The 24,230-nt window shown below is 47.3% G+C and overlaps 1 protein-coding gene across 1 annotated transcript; it reads left to right on the top strand.

Moving 5' to 3' along the window:
* The first annotated feature begins 1,915 nt into the window (after positions 1–1,915).
* On the top strand, positions 1,916–15,099 carry LOC144124016 (uncharacterized). The gene is made up of 5 exons (XM_077656696.1): positions 1,916–1,949; positions 2,426–2,507; positions 7,982–8,138; positions 10,390–10,471; positions 13,043–15,099. Exons 1-5 carry the CDS (start codon positions 1,916–1,918, stop codon positions 15,097–15,099), a joined length of 2,412 nt encoding a protein of 803 aa, XP_077512822.1.
* The last annotated feature ends 9,131 nt before the right edge of the window (positions 15,100–24,230 follow it).

Here is a 24,230-nt window from a genome sequence, read left to right as displayed (position 1 = left end):
GCGATGATCGTTACGTGTGGTTAAATGGGAATGCATTTTCTGAACAAACTTCTCTCTGGTAATCGACGACTTTCGTTTCGGGCGTAGTATTCGGTGTCTTTATCCATCGGCTTCATAGACAGCATTGACCATCGGGACACAGTTTACATCGTCCATACTTCGACAAGGTTCTTTCGGCTTGCTGCCGCATGGATTTCAGCTTTTTAGCTGCCTTCCCCTCTAGTCTAGTTCGCGAAATTGTCTCGTACAAAGAAGACCACTTGGGACCAGGAAGTCATCGCCCTATCCAAAGGTTTCAGTGCAATAGTTGCAAAGAGGGGTGGCCGAGTTAGCGAGGCGACATCTTTGTGTTGGGTTATATGGCACATATGAAACTAAGGTCATCATGCGCCGAGCTTGCGAGGCTACATTTTTAAGTAGCAGCTCATAAACATGCGAACTGGTCACCAGGCAAAGAGACTGAACTGACGCTTAAAACGCCGGTAGCCAGGTCGACTTTTTTACAGCGACAGCGGTTAGGACTACATTTCCTGTTTGTGCGGCGTCGGTGTGTCGTGTCAACACACCAGATGCAACGGGTCACGCCAACTGGTCGGAAAAGAGTGACGTCACGCATGGCATAGCGCCACGCTTACTCGGCAGAATGCCGGTCACTAAGTGGCTCGAACACAAAGGCGTCGTTCTTGATTCGATTGTGTTCCACATGGATGGATACATACATGCTCATATGGGTGGGTAAGGGAAAGTTCTGGACTGTGCATGCTATTTACCCAGAGTTAGCAAACATTACGACGCGCCGCCGTGTCTGTCGCTGAAGATTGCATTACCAGATGGGTAAAGTTCCTGTCTTTTATCCGTAAACGCAATATCCGCGAGCCGATTTCCTTTGTTGTAGAGGAGGGCTTGATAAGAGGTTGGAAATACTGGGACGACATCCGAATTACGTGAGAGTACGTGACAGTATGAATATTCGGTGGATGGGCATTCATGCTCTATGAACCGAACGTTGCTGCACCGTCTACTCTGGCCAACAGGAACGCTGCTCTGCTTGGCAGCGCAATTTGATGTAATATTGATTCCACCCCACGATACAAATGTCCCAAATTGGCGGCTTCTGAGAGCGTTTCTTGATTTTTTGCATTACTACGTTATTCTGCTAATACATAAATACCAATATGATATTGTACTACTGCATTTATTTTACCAACATGTTAACGTCGAAGTGATCTGTGACTGTAGCATCGTGTGAAAATTCGGTACACAGTCGGGGACCAAAGTCTGCAGGGTGCGTGAGCGGCATCCGAAGCCGACATCTCTGTTATTAGCAGGTGTTTCGACACATGCGCTCTTGCGAAGGTTAAAGCCTGACACATTCTGTAGCGCGCGCTATTGAAATTAGAAACCTGTTGGCCGACCTGGCACTTTGTGCCTAGTTCCCGCGTTTTGCATACTTTTGTCTCTGACACCGTATCACACGCGATGTCCCGGCAAAAATTCTTCCCTGTCTTTTCATTTTGCCTGCTGCCTTTTCATATGCCTAATCACCTTGTGGCATGCGCTACATACGCATTTGTGACGTGATCCTAGTTATCATCTGCCTTTAAGTTATACAATCATCTGTGAAGTGTTTCGGTCTGCCCCAACGACTCAAATGCCAACTTAAATTACCACAGTCCATGCCACCTCCTTCTCTATTAAGTCCAAACCCCACATCGTAGAATCAGAGTTAAGCTTCTGGTTTAAGACTGAGCAACGCCCGAAGATCAGCACTACCAGTGCATATCAGTGACTACGCCTTTGGTTAACTACAAAAGGAAGGCGTGTCCAAAACACATTTTTCTCATGTTTGCTACAACAACACAACCCATTTTAAAAACTGCGCACTTTTCCAATTTTATTTCCAATCGAACACGACATGGCTCTGGAAGCAGCGTCGCTCTACGAACGAGGTATTGGAGGTGTTTCTGCAAAGTTTTCTTGTTGTTAGCGGGATATATATTACAAAAGCAAAATAATATATAATGGGAGCAAAATGCGCTGCCAGCTGCGGGAACTGCTATGTACTATTTCAAGCACCTTGCCTGCAGCGCAAGGAAATAAAAAGGGGCAGTAAGGCGTTAGCGAGAAAAGAAACGGAAGAGTTCTTTACACTGTTCAAAAATAAATGAAAAGTAAATATGTCGACGCCGCTATTCCACGAGAATTTGCGCATTGTTCAAATTAGTACAGCTCACGAGCAAATACTGCATATATGCACGAGTAAATGCTGTGTATACAAACAACCGGACGCGTAGAGTCCTGTTTATGATGAATCGTGGGCGGCGCACTCCACAAGCAACAAGGGTGGGGCGCTCTGTTGCGTGTCTTCCATGACAAGCTCACGCGCAACTTTGTCACTGCGCGTACTGTTTGGCATATTTCGCAGGTCTCGGTCAATCTGCAGGATCATCCTTGGAGTGGCGCCGCTTCGAACACCGACAAGACCCAACGAAGGTCGCCAGATCGATGTGAGTAGTCCACGTGGTTCAACTTACGCGGGCTACCACGCTATTTCCACCTGGCGCGTAAAGACACAACTGTGTAAAACAATGGAGTTTTAGGGGGCTGAAAACACCAGTTGCATTATAAGGTCTCCTGCGCAGTATCAGAACGCTACTGGAAAAGTCATTCTCTGATTAGCTCCGTTTGTTGTCACACAAAAGTCGAGGATCAGAGACATCGTTTTACTGAAGTAGTGCGCATTACTGGCATTGTAATACTAGTCATTATGCTTTAAAGCCTATAGAAATGTTTGCCTTTATAACCTCGGCTACACGGCAGTTTTCTTCGCAATGATTGTTGAACAAAAGGTATTCTCAGAAATAAAAATTGCCACACACTTTATGCACTACATTCGTATTTAAATATTGGTTTGCTCAACAAAATGCTCCAGGGCAAAAAGGAAGGAATTGAAATACCGAAACTTTCCATGAGCTGCAACACGTTGAATTGCCAGGACCAATGCATCCAGCCCCATTCCCAACCAACGACAATGCCCACAAGCGCCAGCCTAAATGGTCTCCTCCTCGTACTACCTGGGTAACAGTGTTAATCTGGATAACATGCTGAATACCCTTCTCGGTAATGATATTTCCAGGCCACACTAAACGCTGACGATGAATACGCCGCTGTTCACAGTGTTCAAAATGTAGCGTACGGTTGTGTTCGCGAATACTCCTCAAAACCAGTGTGGGTATCACTTTCTCTTTCTTTAATTCTGCTACTCAAGATGAGGTCGTGGGTTCGACACTGGTCTAACCTTACCTAACCGGGCACGCCACCAGCACCCGCCTTATGGCAGCTCGTCATGTAATAGGATAGCTAAAAACACGAAGTTCACAAAAGGCGCAGAGAGCACCAGCGCTGATTCTTAACTGATGTTTATTAACCACAATACGACGATGATGTCTGAAGCAAGGAAACACACATTCAAAAAGCAAGTAACAAGTATCGTCTTGTATATATGCGTTGTCCTCGGCTTTCGCGCTTTCAGATAAGAAGATTTATAACTACCAACATCCATCCTTTTTCAGTCACATCTCCTCCCCAGGCACTGGCGAATAAAAATACAGATTCATTTACAGTAATCTGCTTGCCTGAGGACCAGATGTACCAGCCATGCTGGAGACGCTTCCAACCGGTAGCCGGTCTTTTGAGAGGGGGCAACGCTAAAAAAAGCATTTGCACATGTTATAAAAATACCCGCGAAAGAACCTTAAACGTCTAAACGGCCTCGGGTAAACAATGAGTCACGTTTCTACGTGTATTTTCCAGCAGTAAATTATATATGCGTTTACATTTTCGTTAAGGATGACACTTGTTGAAGCCTTTCATATAAGCGAACGTCTTCCTAATTCTCTACAAAAAAGTTATTATAATTAAAGGTAATGAGTTTTAGTTCAAAAAATTTTCGGGCGTAGTAATTTTTCAGTTTGAGGGGAATTTTCAACAGAATTGAGGTGATGCATCCCGATCGGAATGAACTATTCCGGGAGAAGTACGGCAGTTTTCGTCCTCAAGAATGAGAACGCGTTCATTCCGGAACTGCGCAGCTACGCAACACACTCAGCGCCGTGCATTCTTTTGCGAAAGCGTGTCAAGCTTTATCTGCTTCAAGCTGTTCTCGCTTACGCAACCGGCTTGAACACTAAGCCCACCCATCGGCTACTTTTCTTGCCTTAATCTCAAGCGCAGCTTGAAAATATTTACGTATCATGGAGGGGCGTGCCAGCCTTCATTGTTCCACAGTGTCTGTTTCACGTTCTGAATGGAAATATTGAATGTCAAAAGTAAGCTATAAATTACTCGTTCAGGCTTCGAGAGGACCGATTGATACGTGGCGAAGTAATATGGTTTTGATGGCACACAACTTCCGCGGCCTCTTCAGGGTTGAATGTCATGCATGAAGCTAAGTTCGCATACACAGTATACTAAGTCCGCTCGTGGCGCGATGGGTACGTTGCTACCTGCCACTCTGGCTACTGAAATAAATTAGTGAGGGAAGTTAAAAAGAATTAAGCAGGAATATTGCCCAGTACGCACCGCACTGGCTACTGACAGATGGCGTCGCCATTCCGCGAGCACAGACCTATATAATGCTAACGCATGAATGAACTCGAAAGTAGAATGCCAGACAGCCGACGCCATATCTCTGCTGGTAGAGCACTGTATGCTCCATACGGATGTCGCAGCTTCGGATCGCACTGGCATCATGTAACGGTTTTAAGAATTACTCTCCAAACATTCTTTCAGTTAAAACTATTACACTGTCAACTTTCCATTGATCATCGCGGCAAATTAAAAAAAATCTTTCCCCGATACTTTCATGGCTTTGATGAGTATTGGCTTCCTTCACATGACAGGTTGTCATAAGCCTACGGTATCAGCTCATCCCCCGCTAGTGGCAATTTTTCGGTTAGGAAACTTTTTCTACTGCATCTAAAGCAGTTATGTCGCATTCGAGGAATTCTGCCCTTCTTCAGGAAGTTTGAGGACTACAGTTTGGCGAAGCAGAGTCAGCGGTGGCCTAGGGGTGGCAGCATCCCCTTGCCCAGTTCCGTTGGATACCCACCGGGGATACAGAGCGCAGAAGCCATTTCTAGTCTGCTGCTCGCTTTATCAAATGTGAAATGCTTGGGATATGGGTATTGGACGCCACCTTGTGCAGGCGAAAAATACGCTGTGTCATGGCGCTCTTTCGCTACAGATACCATTGCTCAATACAAATTCATTTTTCCCCATCATCAAAATTGTCGAAAACAAAATGTTTGCCGTATTTCGAACGAATCAGTTTATATAATACACGTAAAGAAAGGATACGTAGTAAAATACAGAATAGGGTCTTATTGTCCGCTTACGCTTCTGGGGCTCCAATTGGATAATATACACAAAAATACAACCAAAACAGCACGTTCAATAATTTTACAGGAGACATTAGGATTATTTATCAAAAGAGGGCAAAAAAGAAACATAAACCTTTTGCTTGTCAAATTTAATTTTTCAACAACAGGCTCAATCTAATAAAAGTTCAATGGCAATCGCAAAGTACTCCGAAACTTTACTGGTCATAATCGGTGTGAACATTTGATCGTACAAAGATGTTAACTGTAGCAAACCTACCGCTATTGTGATTCCTTAAGCAGTTGTGATCTGTTAATTTCTACGGTACTTGATTGTTGAGATGATGAAGAAGTAAAAGATGAACGGACATTATATTCGTGAGGAAGAGAACTTCTCTTAGAGCGCGAAGGAATGTTTGTGATCATACGGCCGGATTAAGCAACAGTCCTAGACGTGTGATCACAAAGAACTAAGGCAAAGCAGGAAGACGATACCGCATGTTATAAAAAAAAATCAACGTCTTTATAAGTGTGCTTATAAAAAAGTTTTGTTTTCTTCAGATAACTAATGTTCGAATTAAATTTGAGATGTGCGTCAAGTTGAATACTACAAAAGTACACATGGTAACACCAGAGAGTAAAATGTATTTTTTTAATTTTTTATTTATTTATTTCAACATACTGTCAACCCCAACCTGGGTTTTTACAGCGGTGGGCGGATGTCAAAAGATACCCAACTTACAGATAAAACAATTATAGAACAGTAAGCAGTTGTACAATGAAAAGGATGGGTCTACTTAAATCAAGAGAAGAACAAACAAATTCGGGGTAATCAGTAATACAGAACACAGTATATATCACGAACATTTGAACAATATTTAGTCAGTTTTGTGGCAGCATAATCAGCTCGGCAAGCTCCAAAAATTTGAGGACTGTCGGCTGCATTACAATCGAAGCTTCGAGGGCATTCCATTCGCGCAATTTGGGCGTGAAACAGGCTTTACAGGTAAGATGTTTTTACCGGACCTGAAAATGATGAACATAATCTTTTAACCAATAATATTATATTCCTATCGCGACATGATTTTATTACACCTTCGAGTGATGTACTTATTTATAAATTATGTTGCCAATCGATGCATTGTACAATGAAATAATTCTGCCGTCAACATCATAAAACACAATGCGATGGGATAAGCTGGAAATCATCGATACAAATAAGAAAAAAAAAGCAGACACCAGAAAGATGACCCTCTGTTTTTGATTGGATAAATAACATTTCAGAAACGTTAATGCTCCAACAGTTATGTCATATGTTTCGTGTTTGACAAATAGCATGCTGTGATTATTAGCGTGAAACGCCTTTGGGAAATGATTACCAGTATCAAGAGACAGTCTGATATCGTCAGCTTGTGAACGAAATGGTACGTCCGTAGGCGGTTTAGAAAAAAACCAAAACTGAGAATTGAACAAGTCAAAATTTGTGGAATGATTTCTAATGTTTGGCAAATAAATGTTTATTGGTTTTACCAAAGGAAAAAAAATAAAACTCATCGGTAGTTCCTGCGCTCGTCATCTGCTCATCTCTTTCATCGTGATGGCAAGCCTTTCATCTCTTCTCTGTTCATCTCTTTCATCACACCCATCGCCGTGTGCGGTGTTTCATCGTGTCATTATTCTAGTTCTTGATCAGGTAGATTGCTCGATGGCCCCGGGTCGTTTGGCGGTCTAGAAGACAACAAACTGTGCAGGGCACGGGTGGGAGCACTCGTGCCAGCCGGTCAGCGCCATTCAAATCATGCCATCAGCAGCCTTCATGTTCCGCCTTCATCGCATTGCCGTCACATAGCAACATATATATTTCTGTCACCTTTCCTGAACATTGGGATGTTGTTTGCGAACTTCCGAAACGGAGGCCAAATTCTGGTTCGAAAACAAATGAATGGCTGCGTCAGAGACCAAATGAGCGACAAGTTTCAAATCTGTGGAAGTACTATAACTTCAACCCGCATAGGCATGTTCAACGTTACAGATTGTTAACACATCCTCGGGAGTTGACCAGAAAACGTAGGAGGGTTCGGTATATCTATAACGCATTTAGTATCAGATTGTAGAATTTTTCAAACGTATCTTAAAGAAAGCGAAGCATTCGCTGAAGTGGAAGTTTGGCTTTATCGCTGTGCTTCTGAGCACGAGTTCAAAGCCTCGAGCCCTGCGTTGAGATCCTCATGCATTCCCAGGTAACACGGACATGACAGGCAAGGAACATTTTGCGCTACTACGCAGTAACGTGCAGCAGGCAAACTGATATGAAAGCCCAATGCGAAGACATCGCATCAGAGTTGTTTGCAAATATACGCGCGCGCTACTTTACAGCAATCGAAGTAACTGGCTGCAGATTTGAAATAGGCGCTCAGAAAACGGTCATCGAAATAATTACCATGACGACTGTTGCAGCCGGCAGCCCATCGGGCAGAGGCGGAAAGCAGGCCCGCAGCGCCACGGATACCATCGGCGAGAGCGACCACCTTGACCCGAGTGCAACCGTCAGTCAGGCCACAACGACCTTATCATGTTCGGTATGGGGCCCTGCACGCATCAAGGGGCCCGCCCTCCTCGCCAACGCCGGCATCACTAGTCACCCCAACCCTGTCGCAACGGTCTCCTTCGCTTCATGTGGTTGGCGGCGCCCTGGAAGAACACAAGGAGCCCGGCGGCGTCATCCCCTCTACCTCGACATCGGAAATTCCCTGGTCACCTGTGAGTACTGCCATCTTTTTCGCACTGACAGGGTCTAAATATAAGCGGACGCAGTTGGAGTGTGTCGCGAACGGCTCACGTTTTAGTGCCCAGCTTCAGTAGCAGCGTCGTCATACGTAATCATTTAATAGTGGTAAGGGACAAACGAAAAAAATGACCTGGATACCAGCCAAAATTTCTAGACCGGCGCCAAACGCCACCGATCGTTTGCTTATTGGAGCTAATTCGCCTTAAAATACAGCCAACCATCATACCTTCACAATGCCCGCCATAGCTCTGGTTTCCTTTCTCCTGCTATATTTGACCATTGTGGTAGCGTAAAGACTGTTGACTGTGCTTAAGTGAAAATGCGTCTTGTGAGCAAATATGAGATGGTACTTGACTTGGTTCCTACGGTTCTTGTCCTTTCCCTGGGCAAGCCCTTGAAGCCTTCTTAAACTTTACCGAAACAACGTGCTGCGCCAGGTGGCTTACGTTCTCTGAACTCCATAGAGTAACCGCAAAAGATTTGCAAGGCGTCCGCGCACGCCTTTCAAAGGTTCCATAGGCCATTGATTTGTATCGTCGTAACACGTTGCCACGAGTCAGCCCTATTGCAAAGGTGTACAGGTGAGGATTAATTAACCTAGAAAGAGCAAGTAAAATTTAAACCCGACCTCTGGAACAGCTCTGCTGCATTTTTCAGTAAATTTTCTGTTTTCCTGAAATGTTACAGCCTCAGACAAATGTTTTTTGCATTTTTCAGGCGCCTTATTAGCCAAGCATGCACTCTTCATTTTCAATTGGAGCATAGCGGATATTTTGACTCCTCACGCTACACATCACACCCCCGAAAGCAAACGATCCGTCGCTCTAGACCAGTTGGCGGAGCACAGGAAGCGAAATTCGGGGGTTGTGGGCTTTTTCTATTTTCTAATTTTAACGTTTAGCATAATTACTCTATTATTATCGCATTGATAAACACAAAATTTTTTTTTAAATCTTCTATACTCCTTGGCTGTTGGCTTCCGTCATGTATGACATAACAAAGCTCTATTTTCTTTTCCCTTGTCTGCTATGAAGTTTCTCGGTTCTGGCAGCCTTGATGTCTTAGGTAGCATAAGATGGTTGCCGGACAGCCTCCGCCCTCACCGTTCGATGACGTTCTTACGTGGCACTGGCGGTAACACAGGATGTACTGCGTTCGGCGCAATGGATCGATGGGGAAGTTGGTGAACGCTCTCAAGTTTCGGTTACACTACACATAAACACCCCCTAAAGCACAAGATTGGCAAGTCGTCACTGTATCTGAGTTGCTACAGCACCTGGTGTGAAATTCGGAGGGCGTGGATTCCGATCACACCGGTGGCATGTGGCTGCTTTTTGAATTCCCTTTTTCTTATCACCTATATATAAGACATTTAACCTATTGTTCTCCGAATGATCAACACCAAAAATCTAAAAAAACATCCCCTATGCTCTTTGGTTTCCATGACTCTTCGCTTCCTTCAAGCATGGATTATGGGGGTTTGACATCCCAAAGCAACTCAGGCTACGAGGGACGCAGTAGTGAAGGGCTCCAGAAATTTCTGCCAGCAGATGTTATTTACGTGCACTGACATCACAGAGTAGACGGAATTCTGGAATTTCGCCCCCGTCGAAATCCGAATGCCGCGGCCGGGATCGAACGCACGCTTTGCCGGTCAGCAGCCGAGCGTCGTAAACACTGAGCTGCCGTGAGGGCCAGTTTTTGTCATGTATATCAAAACAAACCGCTCGTTTCTTTTCTCTTGTCCCCCCATTTGCTATTGGTTAGGAAGGTATAACGTATTAAGTTGTATTATTTTCCCTGGAATGGGCATAAAAGTACGAAAAGCTTGGTGGAATCAATTGTGGCGAACTCAGTAGGTCGCTAATAATAACAATAATGCTAATGGCAGTGAATTTATGCGTGTTTCGCCACGCGAATAAAATAAATCTTAAGTCAGTAAACTCTCGCGAATAAATTAACTCTTAAGTAAGTAAACTCTTAGCATCATTAAATTTACCCGTATATCATGGATATTAGAGTAAGTACTCCACAAGAGACCGCTGTGTATATTTACGGGTACTGTATATGCAAAAGCAACGCGCGCAGAGGGTCGTTTCACTAACGAGTAGCCCGCGGGACACTGCGCAAGCAACCGAGCGGGGTGCCCTGTTGAACATCGTCCAAAACCAGTACGCGCGAAGCCTCCTCATCCTTCCTCGAACTACCTGGCATACTTCGCAGGTCTCGCTCAACCAGGATGGTCAACCTTCCTGTGACGCGGCGGTGAACGTTGAAACGACCCGAAGGAGGTCGTCCGTTCGATGTGAGTGGTGTACGAGGTTCAACTCTCGCATAGTTGAAATAGGCTTCGACAGTTATTGCACGTTGCAGGAATAGTCATAAATCAGCAACAGAAACGAGCTTCACACGGCAGAGGTCAAAAGTTCTATTCTGTGACGTGCATTTTCAAAAAGGTACCGGAAAGGCACACTCAATTTTCACGTTGCACCCATAGCAAACTAACCAGTGCAAAGAAATGCTCATACTTATCTTCGAAAGTCTACGTAAAATATTTTTAGTTTGTTTGCTCCTTGTAACGGCATATTTCTTCCGAATGAATACGTGACAAAAATCTTCCAATTGTCACCCACTTTTAAAACTTGTTCTACTCAATTGGATGTAACAACCATAAAGATAGGAAGTGAAATTTCTAAACTTTCCACCAGCGTGAGGTGAATGTACCGAGTCCCTTTTGCATGCCACGCGAATCCCGAAAAGTTCTGCGACGGAAGTTCTGTCCGTCGGTCTACCTGTGTAAGACTGTCAGCCTGGATAACGTACTGAATACTGTTGTCGATAATTAGTACTACATACATAACTGAATGCTGATGGTGATTACGACGCAATTCACTCTAAAAAACTAAAAGGCTCCTATGAACGATGCACGCTGGAATCCGAGGAAGCAGCTAACTATTTGGTAATATCTAAAAAAACTCACTAAACGTCTTAAAAAACTTCTAGAAGTTTTCGCTGCTTTTCAGTATCATTAGCGCGTTTACTAAAATCTGTAAAATCCTCTCAATTCGAAGAATCCGTGGTCTGTGTGAACGCGTTCACACACACACACACACACACACACACACACACACACACACACACACACACACACACACACACACACACACACACACACACACACACACACACACACACACACACACACACACACACACACACACACACACACACACACACACACACACACACACACACACACACACACACACACACACACACACACACACACACACACACACACACACACACACACACACACACACACACACACACACACACACACACACACACACACACACACACACACACACACACACACACACACACACACACACACACACACACACACACACACACACACACACACACACACACACACACACACACACACACACACACACACACACACACACACACACACACACACACACACACACACACACACACACACACACACACACACACACACACACACACACACACACACACACACACACACACACACACACACACACACACACACACACACACACACACACACACACACACACACACACACACACACACACACACACACACACACACACACACACACACACACACACACACACACACACACACACACACACACACACACACACACACACACACACACACACACACACACACACACACACACACACACACACACACACACACACACACACACACACACACACACACACACACACACACACACACACACACACACACACACACACACACACACACACACACACACACACACACACACACACACACACACACACACACACACACACACACACACACACACACACACACACACACACACACACACACACACACACACACACACACACACACACACACACACACACACACACACACACACACACACACACACACACACACACACACACACACACACACACACACACACACACACACACACATACGAGCGTTCACACCGACCACGGCTTCTTCGTCAAAGGGGGCGTCCCTAGAACTGCCATCTCGGACGAGGTTCGAGCCAAGCAGATCGGGCTTCAGTGCAAGTGTACGAAGCGACAGCGGTGAGCAAGCACCGCCTCTCTCTGAAATTTGCACCCCTGACGGCTCTCTCTGAATCTTTCAACGCAGCCGTGAGGCTGCAAATGCTTTACAATCAGTTAACGCCCATTTTTGTTTTATATACTGGTAGGTTAACTGCAGAAAAGGTAAACTCTAAGTGACTGTAAGTACAACACTGGATCTGTGCTTTGTAAAAAAATAGTCTGCCGAAATAAAAAAACTTTGAAGTGAAAGATCCACCTCAAACAAAACATGTCATATACTCTCTGAAGGACAGCTTCTCCGCAAAATGTGAACAACCGGACGTGAATTCCGGAGGTCGCGATTTCCGGTCAACCGGCGCCGACTTGTTGTTTTCCTTCTCCTATCTAATCAGTGATATTTGAGCAATGAATAATTACACTGTTAATCTCCCAATGATGAAAACAAATTGAAGAAAAAAATACAATCATTCCCCTATGCTCCTTTATTCCGGTGGCTATTTGCTTCTTGATACATATGTCATAACGAGCCCTTCGTTTCCCTTGCCTTGACTACTTTCTTAAAAGCTACTCCGAACAAGAAGCTTATAAGTTGATGTTACAAAAAAAGTACTACGGCCTGTTTCCACTAAAAAGAGCCATAAAATTTCTCAGGCGCTGAAAATTGAGGCGTGATTTCATTCCTGCACCGGGCTCCCATTGGTACATATGAGTTACCGTTTACTGCCATTTGTGTTTCGCAGTTGGAGTCACCATGATCCGGGAGATTTCGGCCATAACCGAGACTGTGCTCAACCGCGACGATTCCATCACTTGCCTGATCGTCCTGGCCGTAGCGGCCAGCTTTATCGGCATCGTAGCCTTGCTGCTCTTGCACGGCGGCCAAGCGCGCCAAGGCCCGCGTATCGGCGACTGCACCAGCGAGTCCTGCAAGCGGGCTTTCCGGGATTTAGACCTGCTGATCAACCCACACGCGGACCCATGTCAGGACTTGCACGGCCACGTCTGCCTCCGCTGGCAACAGAAGACTGCAGCATCCAGCGGAAATCCTGTAACCTTCCTTCGCTACGAGAAAAGAGAACTCATGCGACATATCAACTACACGCTGAGCGGCATGAACAGTGCCAAGCCAGCCTCATTCGCCCTCTACAAGGTGGCCAAGTTCTACGAGTCTTGCGAGCGCTTCGTGAGGATGGGAACTGCGTCTGTGAGCGAGGCCCTGCTCCCATTCCGCGACTATGGCAGAAAGTTGCTCAATATGAGCACTTTTCCCCAAGTTGTCAGGTACATCGTGCAGTTGTCGCTGGAGCAAGGCATCCAAACGGTGCTGGAAATCAGCCTGAACCAGTTTCCCGAGGCTGTATCTCTGCGACTTTTGCGAGGACAGACGTTGTCGCGCAAGATGAACGCGAAGCCCACGTTGTCCCTGAAGAACTACTTGATACAGCTGATGGGTGAGGTCTCAGGTGTGCTCGGCCATCGCATTAATGTCCCCGCCATCTTAGATATAGAGCAGAAGGTGCGGAAATACATGGCATGGGAACGTCGGGAGCAACGCCAAAGCATTACCGTCCTGGGGGACCTGACTGCGGATATGCGTCTTAACGAATGGCTCGACGTTATAAATGCCGATCTGCCGCAACAGCACAAAGTGAATACAGAGTCCATGATATCCATTGACACCGTGGACCTGATTCAGCTGCTGCTCAGCTTTTTCAGAGTCCTCGGCAAAGACGGAGTGGTCTACTTATTCGTCCAGATCCTGCTAGATGGATTTCGGTTCGACTACCTGCGCCGAGTCAGCTCCAACGACACCGAAAGCATAGTGTCCTCATGCTTACGGGCAACTCAGTCGGTCATGCGAAACACCAGGGGTACCATCGCATCCCAGCTGTTCAGAGAACCGAGCGGGAACAGTGCTATCTCCCCGATATTCTTCAAGGTGCTCGACTCCGTCCCAATTCCAAGCGCGTTCTCATGGATGACAGTGTTCATGAGACATAAAGCAGACAAAACTCTCCAGAGTGTCTCCCTTTACCCTTTTAACGTCTACTCGCAGACTCCGTTTGACGAGGCTGACCTCGGAGCAGTGTCCAAGACTAGCAGCTTTCCGGGTTTTTTCCTCCAAATGAATAAGCGGCAGCAGCTGATCCTTCTGGAAGAACCCCCGGCTCCTCATGAGCGCGAAATCGACGACGCTTTCCTCATGAGCAGTGATGTGCTCTATCACGATCAGTCCAACAGCATCGTCGCCCCAGCGTCAATGCGCCAGGAGCCGGTCTTGTATGCGGAGGGCGTTCCGCCGGAATATGTCATGGGCACCCTTGGCGTTCTGCTCGCCAGAGCTCTTCTGCGCGCAGTGATTCCGATCAATGCGTCGGCCGTATGGTCACCGGAAGAAAGGGTTGCCCTCTTCTCTTTTTACGAGTGCCTGGATGTCCTTGGCCGCACGGCCCTCAATGTGAGCATCGACCGTCTTGGCAAGTGGGAGCCTCGCGACGTCTACATCTGGACCCAAAGCGTTCGAAGTGCTTTCAACGCGCTCAAAGCAGCATACGAGCCAAGCCGGGCTGCTGCCAACTACGACAGTTATTGGGTTTTGGCTCAGAAGACGTTCTTCCGGCGCTTCTGCCCTCTGCCGTGCAGCGTGAGACGCGAGCAACAGAACCTTGCCTCCAGAGTGTTCTGTTTCCTCCCATTGCTCAACATGGAAGAGTTTTCAAACGCTTTCGACTGCCCTTACCACAAAGCGGAATACTCCATCAAATACTGCGATGTGGCGTCGCCGCTGGACAAGTGAATGTTAGTGGGCGCATATCGTTTTTTTTTATGTCGAAAAACATCAGAATGTCTAATTTGTATCTGCAATGCATAGAATGGTTTTCGTCTAATCTCCAGCACATTTACAGATGCTTTGTTTCCACGTATATATACGACATATTCCTGCGCCAGTTTAAGGTTGGGAGCGGGGTAGGGAATTCGAGATATCAGTATGTGCGATTAATCTTAGATGTGTTGTGTCCTCGCTTCGGAGTTGAAAAATGCTACGCCCTTAGTCAATTCATTTAGGAGCTCTTGGATGTCACTGGTAGCTTTGCGCCTTTTATTCAGAAAACTCTCTCTGCACTCACCATTAGCCATGATCTCGTGGTTACATGGCATACCTTAGCTAGTGTCTGTGCCTTTATGTCGTCTTTGCATAGCTTCTTGGGGTAGGTTCCCTCATGCGCCGCTTACCTTCCTGGACTAATATTGCCCTTTTTCGAAGCCCTTCCTCGGAAGGACCTCTCCAAAAGCGCCCCCCCCCCCTGCCCCCTCTCCCGCGCGCGGGCTTTGGCAGTCCCCGCGCAGCGATGCTGGCGCCCTCTCTTGCCAGTTAATGTAACTCACAAGGGAATGCGCTCAGCTTCGAGGTGAGACCGCCGCTGCACGGTGCCTCGCGGGAAAGCAAACTCAGGGGGCTGCAGGGCAAGTCCCCACAGTGTGTGCGTGTGTGTGTGTGTGTGTGTGTGTGTTTGTGTGTGTGTGTGCGTGCGTGTGCGCGCGCGCGTGTGTGTGTGTGTGTGTGTGTGTGTGTGTGTGTGTGTGTGTGTGTGTGTGTGTGTGTGTGTGTGTGTGTGTGTGTGTGTGTGTGTGCGTGTGTGTGTGTGTGTGTGTGTGTGTGTGTGCGCGCGCGTGCGCGCGCTTTAACGCTGGAACGTACTGCGTGCGTACATCTGCCCTCCTGCGCTTATAACATTTCATTCGCGTCTATACGCACTGCTAAAACGGGTCGGCGGGTTGATTTGTCTGTGTACCAAAACTAATATACGCCTGGTAATTTAGCAAGAAATGCAATATAATTTAGCACAGTAGTTAAACTAAGTGCAAATTGTAGAAAGGCTCTGAACAAGGAAACCTTGTGGGTCGCTTATTTACCATTTCCCGATGACATTTCGACAGCATTGGGTCTTATAACTGAGTTTAATTCCTTCTAGTCTCCTGCCATTTTGTGAGGCTTGCTGCATGCTCGCCTAATGGCGCTTCCGCGCACAAGGATGGAAGGTCATGAAGACCACGTTTTCAATCCACAGCGCTAGACTCTGGCAGTTTATCGCGAGTGAACGCGGGTAGGTGCCGAATACGACGACTTCGCAATCCCAGCTCCAGAGCCTGGCAGTTAGAACTGCCAGTGCCTTGGCCACTCCCCCGTAGTGGGTATGTGCCAGCTTTTTTTGAGGCCAACCAAGCAACTAGTTAAAACTCTTAGGATGTTAATATTTCTGCCAAGTTATTCTTCATCTGAGGGAAGCCTATGAACCGACCGACTTTAAACCGAACGCGACGGTCCGATATGGTCGCGACTCAAAGGCTGCTGGACGTCCGGCTTGGTGCAGACTATGGCCTTTTTAGAGCGGGAGGCAGGTATTTTTCTTGGTGACTGGCCCTGGCCTGATTCTTCAGTGTTCAACTTCTAGTTTGCGTGTTAGTCTTATGCATAGTCGCAGGATGACGTGGATCCCGCTAGGTGGGGACCTGCTGGATTCTGCTTGAGAGGTTGAGTTTGTTGCTTTTTCTGGAAGCACCTACCGACCACTTTGTAATATAACTTTAAATAAACGGGTGCAGTGGAAGAAAGTGTAGGCCCCTCCACCAGTCGCAATATATCGTCGGGTTGCAAGCAAGCGGGAACATCATCAATGAAGAAGAGCAACATCTTTGCATCATCTAAACTCAGTACTTTGTACTACGAGTATCTTCGAACATGAGCTGGTTCCAGTAACAATGATACAAGCTTTGTAGTTGGAGCACGATCAGCAGAGAGCGAATTTCGAGAGGCATTGCATAACAGGGGCGGCGCCACCGTGGCGCGAACATGATCACAACATGAGGTGTACCATCCGCGCCGCGAGAGTTCGATCTCGAGGCAGCCATCCAGGTGTCAACTTCTATCTTAAGCGCGTTGGTTCGGGCCAACAGGACCAAAATTTATTACCACGACAGTGCAATGATTGTCGCGCACTACTTCACACCTATGTCGACAGTCCGCTCACTAGGCTGTTCTGGAGTCCTTTCCGTCCATAATAGCACGGAAAAAAAGCGCACGAACCTGCACACTCTGTTCTGCCTGAACGCCTCGAACGGAAGCTGGCTCACTCATGCAGCTTGTTTGCAACTTGAGAGCGCAGTGCTTGAAACCTGTCCTGAATGCGGAATACGTGCTCCGCAGCGATGCTCGCTTCTCCGCAAACAAAACTGAGCGCTCCTTTCATTCATAGCGCATTACCTCCAAATAAAAGTGCATAAAAACAAAAGAACGCAAAGAAATCCGAGAACGCTTGTTTACACAAATCATGGACGACCACATAAGCAGCGTATAATCGCCTTATTTTATCTTGTCGCCGCGCAAATTTTTTGTTTCATGATAAAAAAAATATTTTTTTAAGACCCTGCGGATTCGCTGCGGAGACTAGACGCCATTAGCCGGGCCAGGATGTATCAAAAATCCGCGATGGGTGCAAGCGAAGCAAATTTGAAGTCACCAAAGAATATCTTTTCAGTGAGGCTCGAACGTTGTAGCTCGCAGCTATGTTAACAATATGCCCCGAGCAGCGGGTGTTTCTATTGTAATTACTTTTAAGAGAAAACTTCAACCTGGGCCTACATTCAGCAACATAAGGAGAGAAAACGACATGTCTCCGCTCTCTATACCTTAGGCGGTCTAGTAGAATAACCGATGATTGATTCGTGCAGCAATATGAACATTGATGCGACAATGAGCACAAGAAGACTCGTTCTTTTGCAAATAAGCAATGCAAGCTATTAAACTCTTGAGGCCACAGAGACACGAAGAGCCTTTAAACAGGATGCACAACAAAAGGATCCTTTTTTGCTGTTCTTGGGTGCCATCTTTGCTGTCTGGACGGGCGGATGAGGTCCGGCCGTTTCTCGCGGACTAGACCTCTTCTCTCCCGAAGTTATCCCGATGGCGCCGCTGGCGAAGACCGATCTTGGGTTAGCACCAGAGCGAAGAACGTTAAGTCTCTTCGGAATGTTCTGTTCCTTCTAGAAAACAAACTCAAAAACAACCTCTCAAGGGGAAACAAAGGTGACGAGAGGCGTAAGACCTGAGTAAAGATCACTTCAGTAAGGGTCGTTCGACGAAGAGCACTTTTGTAACACGCGTGGTAATGTTGATGATAAGCGCTAGTTACGGAAACAAAAGCACATTTTAGTTGCGTTGTTCATCGCCGATGCCACTTATGCGGACTGCTCCGGGATTGTTCCAAGTTTCATGTGCACGGACAAACCTAGTTCCGCGAAATCCAACGGAAGGGGCGGAAAAAACAAGGGCAGAGGTTAAAGCTGTGAAATTTTACTTTCGACTCCTCCCTCCTGACGCCCCCGTGCAGCTGCCGGCCCATGGGAACCGCTGCATTTCAGCACGGTGTAAGGTAATATGCATGGACACCCACTCGAAGTCGCTACACGATGGCCACATTGAAGAGAAGAACGTGTCACAGCCGGGCGGCTCGCTGCTGGGTCGGTGGTCATTAAGAGGGTCGTCTATCGTAAGCCTTCGTTCACCAAGTGTGCCGACTGTTCTATGACTTTCGTTCCCGTATCTTCGCTGTTTTTTGCGTTTTTTCTTTTCAAACCGGAGAATGACTGTATCTGTTCGTGCGCTGCTCCTTTGTTTTCTTATACGTCTCTTGTGTTCGCCTTTTGCACCTCCTGACTGCAAAAACTACGTCCTGACTGCATAAACATTCGCCATAGGAACTGGCGGGAATTCATAACGAGCGGCACAAACAAGGAACGTTAGCCAGGAGTGCGGTTCGGTCCCCTACCCTCGCCCTCAGAGCGCACCTCTTGCCCTCCCTCGCCATCACCTCATCATGTCCTCTCCTTCTCGCCCTAATCTCATCATGTCTTCCCTCCCTCACCCTTGTCCTCACGGATTTTCATGCGCCGACATTAGATGAAGACGCCGTCATGAGGGCTCGCCCTCGTGAGGATGGCCAGGTCTGATAGCTCTTGCTGTAAAATGAAGCCGACTGGGCGAGGCTACCAGCAACTAGAAAGGTGAAGCTGGAGAGGAAAAAAAACTGAACTGAAGACACATAGCTTACGCGCACACGGACCGACATGTTTTTCGGAAAATGTACACAAAAGCCTCTACCCCTTCACCCGCCTCTCTCCCCACTCGAAAAAAAGTCGTGTTTGCGTGCCTGCTCTCATGTCAGAAGTGCACATATCCGTTCCAAATACGACAAGAACTGCAAACCTGACGTAGCCGATCCACAAGGAGCCACAAAGTGCAATAAGCAGCACTGAACTCAAGCGTCCAAGCCGTCGAATGCACCAGGGCTGACAAGCGACTTTGCACAAACTCTGATAGGAATAAGCTACAAGAGCTTGATCATCGTTTTTACGAAAACGTAGGATTCCTATGGCTAATGCTTACCAGAAGAGTAGGAGCCGTATGGTGCAGCGGGAATATAATTTTTCGCGTTCTTTTGGTTGCACTCTGCACCCTGGCACAGGGGAGTACTGTGTGATGCGAGCATCCATCAGGCTGCTCGAGAGGCAAACTTCGAAAACCACTTAACCCGAGGATCGCGGTCCAACTTGGCTTCGGTTATCGTAGATTGCTCTGCGCCCGCTGGCCAAGACGGTGAGTATGCGTCAGTATAAGAATAAGGCTTCGAGGAAGAGGCAAGCACTGCAGACCCTACATGCTAAGTGGCTTTTCTAGAGCTCCATCACGCCGTCCTGGAAGCAACAGCTTGTTGGCAAATCGCCGGTGCGAAAAAGTCCCGTGATGCAGCCGTGTTTTAACCGAAGCGTATGAAGAAGCCTCTCTACAGGAGCAGGCGAGCACGTTGTCTTGTTGTCGTTGCGGAAAGCGCCTTCAACTGACACAAGTGAGGCGTAGTCATATGAACTCTAGGATTCACGAGATGTAGTTAAGCTACTCGTTTCACTGGCGCCTCTTGAGAACTACGGCTTGTTGCAGCGTCGCCGTTCCAAACGAAAGGAATGCGTCACCTGATGCATTTTACGCTGGAAGCGCTGATGTCCCTATTGATACAATTCTGTTAGAGTGCGTAACCTCTATCGTGCTTACAATGTGAATAACAAATGTTCTCTGACCTTTTGAGCATGAAGGCGAAAGTCTTCTATTTTTGTTGGCAACCATTTCAACACGAAATAGGAGAGAAGGGATGTTCTTTCTGCCATAACGATGAGCCGGTCTCTTCGTCCCTTCTGTCACCGAGTGCAGAATAGCTGCAGGTATGTCATCTGTCAAAATACGAACCTAGGAAGAACGACTCACCTGTCTAACAGCCCTGGCGTCATCTCCTCCTAATCCCTCCCTTTTTAAACTGCACTACCGCCTGAGCGAGCGCCACAGGCCAATCACTGGCGCACCGCGGCCTCAAAATCTGGGGCACACTTCTTTTTTTTTGCGTATCTCGTATCCTTGAAATACACGATACACAAAATTGTTTTCCATTGAGATACTCGCATAATTTCATTTTTGACTAACGACACAATACAGATACAGAAAATCTATCGGGAGGTAGAATCGACGATACATGCACCTTCGATACTCCCATGTCAGGCGATTGTGCGTCGTCAACTTTTGAACATTTCAGCGCAGTAGTACAGCTCCCGCAATGGAATCTGTAGCGTACATTGGGGTTCAACCGCGGTGATGTAGCGGACAGATTTGTCGCCAACGTAACATAACATAGTGTCATGTTTAGCTTTGCTTAGTTTATGGGGTTTAACGTCCCGAAGCCACTCAGGCTATGAGGGGCGCCGTAGTGAGCGGCTGGGGAAATTTCGACCACCTGGGGTCTTTAGAAGACACTGACATCGCACTGTACACGGGCCTCTAGAATTTCGACCTCCATCTAAATTCGACTGCCGCGGCCGAAATCGAACCCGCGTGCGTCGGGCCAGCAGCCGAACACCATAACCACTGAGTCACCATAACCACTGAGTGTCATGTGTTATGTGCCAAACACTGCGTTCGGCAGGGAGGTGTAGCAGTGTTGAGTTGAGGGGTTTAGTAAGGCCAGTGATCTAAATTTAGGATGTGGTCAGCTTAGGTGGAACACGAGCGGAGAATGTCACCAACAACTTTTGAAATTGTAGCTGGGTAATTGTGGCGTAGCACAACGGTGAGTGATAGCCTCTTCATACAGAAAAACTTCAAAGTCGGTACCGCAACCTGTGGCTTACAGGCGGATTATAGAGACCCTGACCGCATATTAACTGGCAACTGCGATCCGCTTATCATCTCTGCAGGACGCCAGAAAATGACCCAGCATGTCGCTAACAGCGCGATGAAAAGCTTATGAGGAAATATGAGCAAATTAAACTGAATAAATATGGAGCGCATGAGCGGCTTTTCCTTGCACTGATAGAGGTCCCTGGATTCAGCAGTACGGTGTCCTACAAACTAGGATTAAGAATGGCAGTGTATGCAGTCGCAGGCGAGCAACTCCAAGTTGGCTGGCGGTCGCCAGGGAATGGAGTTTCCTCAGGACAGCCGAACAGAACTGCTGGGGAACCGCAGGCAGCAAGTCAGGTTTGTCAGAATGGAGAGTGCGGCGATGCAGAGTGCCATTGTCGAAGAACAAGTAATCGTAGGCAAGCATCAAATGTTCTTTTGAATCTAATGGAACCGAACCGAAACGAAGAGTCGAACCTTCTCTCGAGTTTAACAATTGAACGAGCCTATCAGAGAAAGCGGCCTTCAATGGCGTCTCTTTAAATACCGGCAGCGCACTCGTAACAACAGGTCTGTAGGAGATTGAAGTGCGTTGTACATATCATATACAAGATGAAAGTGCAATGACTACCAGTATTCTTGCTCCTCAAAAATGGGCGCACAACATATCCCCGTAGGCTTAGCAAACCATTTGGTTGAGACAACGTGGCCGAGGTGGCTCGTCCACAATGACCAATAAAGAGCCGCTTGCGATACCCTGAAAGCCTACTTTGTCCGAGCTAGAGCGGCTTTGAAGAGAGCACGTAATTTTAAAAATACCCAGAGAATGCTCCGTCCCCATTCACAACGATCAGTGCACGAGTCTCCAACTAGAGCGGGCAAGGCATCTTTTGTTACCATACATTACCTACCCACACCGTACAAACATGATCGCCATTGATATGAGGCCCGAACAGTGTTTCCACAGAAGGCGTCGCAGTTTCAGTGCAGAATAATTGTTTTCGCGTTGAAACGCCAGCCGTCTAAAGTCGCCGAAAATCCACTACAGTAAACGAAGACTGCTGCTCAGGCACATTGATAGCGTTTTTAATCAAAAATCAAGCAACGTTTGCAGAGGTTCTGAGGAAGGGCTTCAGAAAAAGGCAATATTAAGACGAGAACGTGTGCTTGGCTTGATGGAACCTGCACCGAAAAGCTATGCTGGGTGAAACGTATGAAAAAATTACACGAAAACACCACAAAGGCACGAACACAACTACGGGATACCATATGTGACCATGAGATAGTTCATATTGCTCAGCATAGCCAGTTTTTTTAATAGAAGGCCCGAAGTTATCAGATTTAAACATTCCGATATTCAGTATAGCATAGGGCGTAGCATTGTTTAACTAAAAAATGAGGACAATCCACATATGATGTTAATCGGATGTATACGTATACGTCAAATCAACCCCCCCCCCCCTTCCTCACTTCCCTACCCCGGACAGGCCCATGCCATATATTCCCTCAAGCACTGCGGCGACATTAAAGTGACAGCCGACCATGCCGGAGACCTCACCCATCAGCTGCTTCACGTATTTCTTCAGGGAAAACACGAGCGTCCCATCCATATTAGACAACAACGTCTGGCCGCGCAAAAGTCGCAGATACAGGCTCGGGGAACCTGTTCAGACGGATGTCCAGCACGGTTTGGATCCCTCGCGTCAGCGAAAACTGCACGAGGTGCCGGACAATTTCGGGAAAAGTGCTCATATTGAGCAGCTTTCTGCCATAGTCGCGGAAAGGGAGCAGGGCCTCGCTCACAGACGCAGTTCCCAACCTCACGAAGCGTTCACAGGACTCGTGGAACTTGGCCATATTGTAGACGGCGAATGAGGCTGACTTAGCACTGTTCATGCCGCTCAGCGTCTAGTTGATATGCCGCATGAGTTCTCTGGTCCCGTAGCGAAGGAAGGTTACAGGAATTCCGCTGGCAGCTGCAGTCTTCTGTTGCCCGCGGTGGCAGACGTGGCTGTAGACGTCCTGACGGGTTTGAGTGTGAGTTGATGAGCAGGTCCAAGTCCCGTAAAGCCTGCCTGCAGGACTCGCTGGTGCAGTCACCGAGAGGCGGGCCTCGGCGCGCTGGGTCGCCAGTCAAGATCAGCAAGGCTACGATGCCGATAAAGCTGGTCGCTACCACCAGAACGATCAGGCACGCAATGGAATCGTCGTGGTTCAGCACAGTCTTGGTTAGAGCCGAAATCTCCTGGATCACGATGACTCCAACTGCGAACCACAAATGGCAGAAAACCGCACATGCATCATTGGGAGCCCGGTGAAGGTAAAGGAAAACACGCTTCGATTTTCAGTGCCTGAGAAATTCCATGTTTTCTTTTTATGCGTACAGGCCGTAGTACTTTTTCTAGACCCAACTTGACCCCTCAAGCAAAGAAAATTCCGTTTGGGATGTATCTTGAGGGGTGCAACGCGACAATTGGTAGACGAGCATCGTAATTTCTCTGATGGCGCTAGGCGGCGATCGTTCCGCTAGGCGGCTTGCGTGCACGCGTAGCCGAGCATGGTGCAATCCAGACCGTTTCAAAGGTTATTATTTGCATTCCGTTTCCCGAGACGAGCGGCTCCTTCTTCGCTTTCTTCATCTAGTAAACCAAACAACTAACGCTCGTTACTTCGTCTTCCAGACGGTGACGGCCTTTTTTACACCG

This window comes from Amblyomma americanum, chromosome 3 (genome assembly GCF_052857255.1).
Source record: "Amblyomma americanum isolate KBUSLIRL-KWMA chromosome 3, ASM5285725v1, whole genome shotgun sequence".
In the NCBI taxonomy this organism is placed as follows: Eukaryota; Metazoa; Arthropoda; class Arachnida; order Ixodida; family Ixodidae; genus Amblyomma; species Amblyomma americanum.
Note: the sequence above shows the minus strand (reverse complement) of the source record. Positions and strands in the feature narration are given on the sequence as shown.

Coding starts and splice junctions, on each gene's coding strand:
- LOC144124016 (XM_077656696.1), top strand. CDS start 1,916: ATGGCTCTGGAAGCAGCGTCGCTCTACGAACGAG. Junction 1,950..2,425: donor AGCGTCGCTCTACGAACGAG/GTATTGGAGGTG, acceptor CATATTTCGCAG/GTCTCGGTCAATCTGCAGGA. Junction 8,139..10,389: donor CGGAAATTCCCTGGTCACCT/GTGAGTACTGCC, acceptor CATACTTCGCAG/GTCTCGCTCAACCAGGATGG.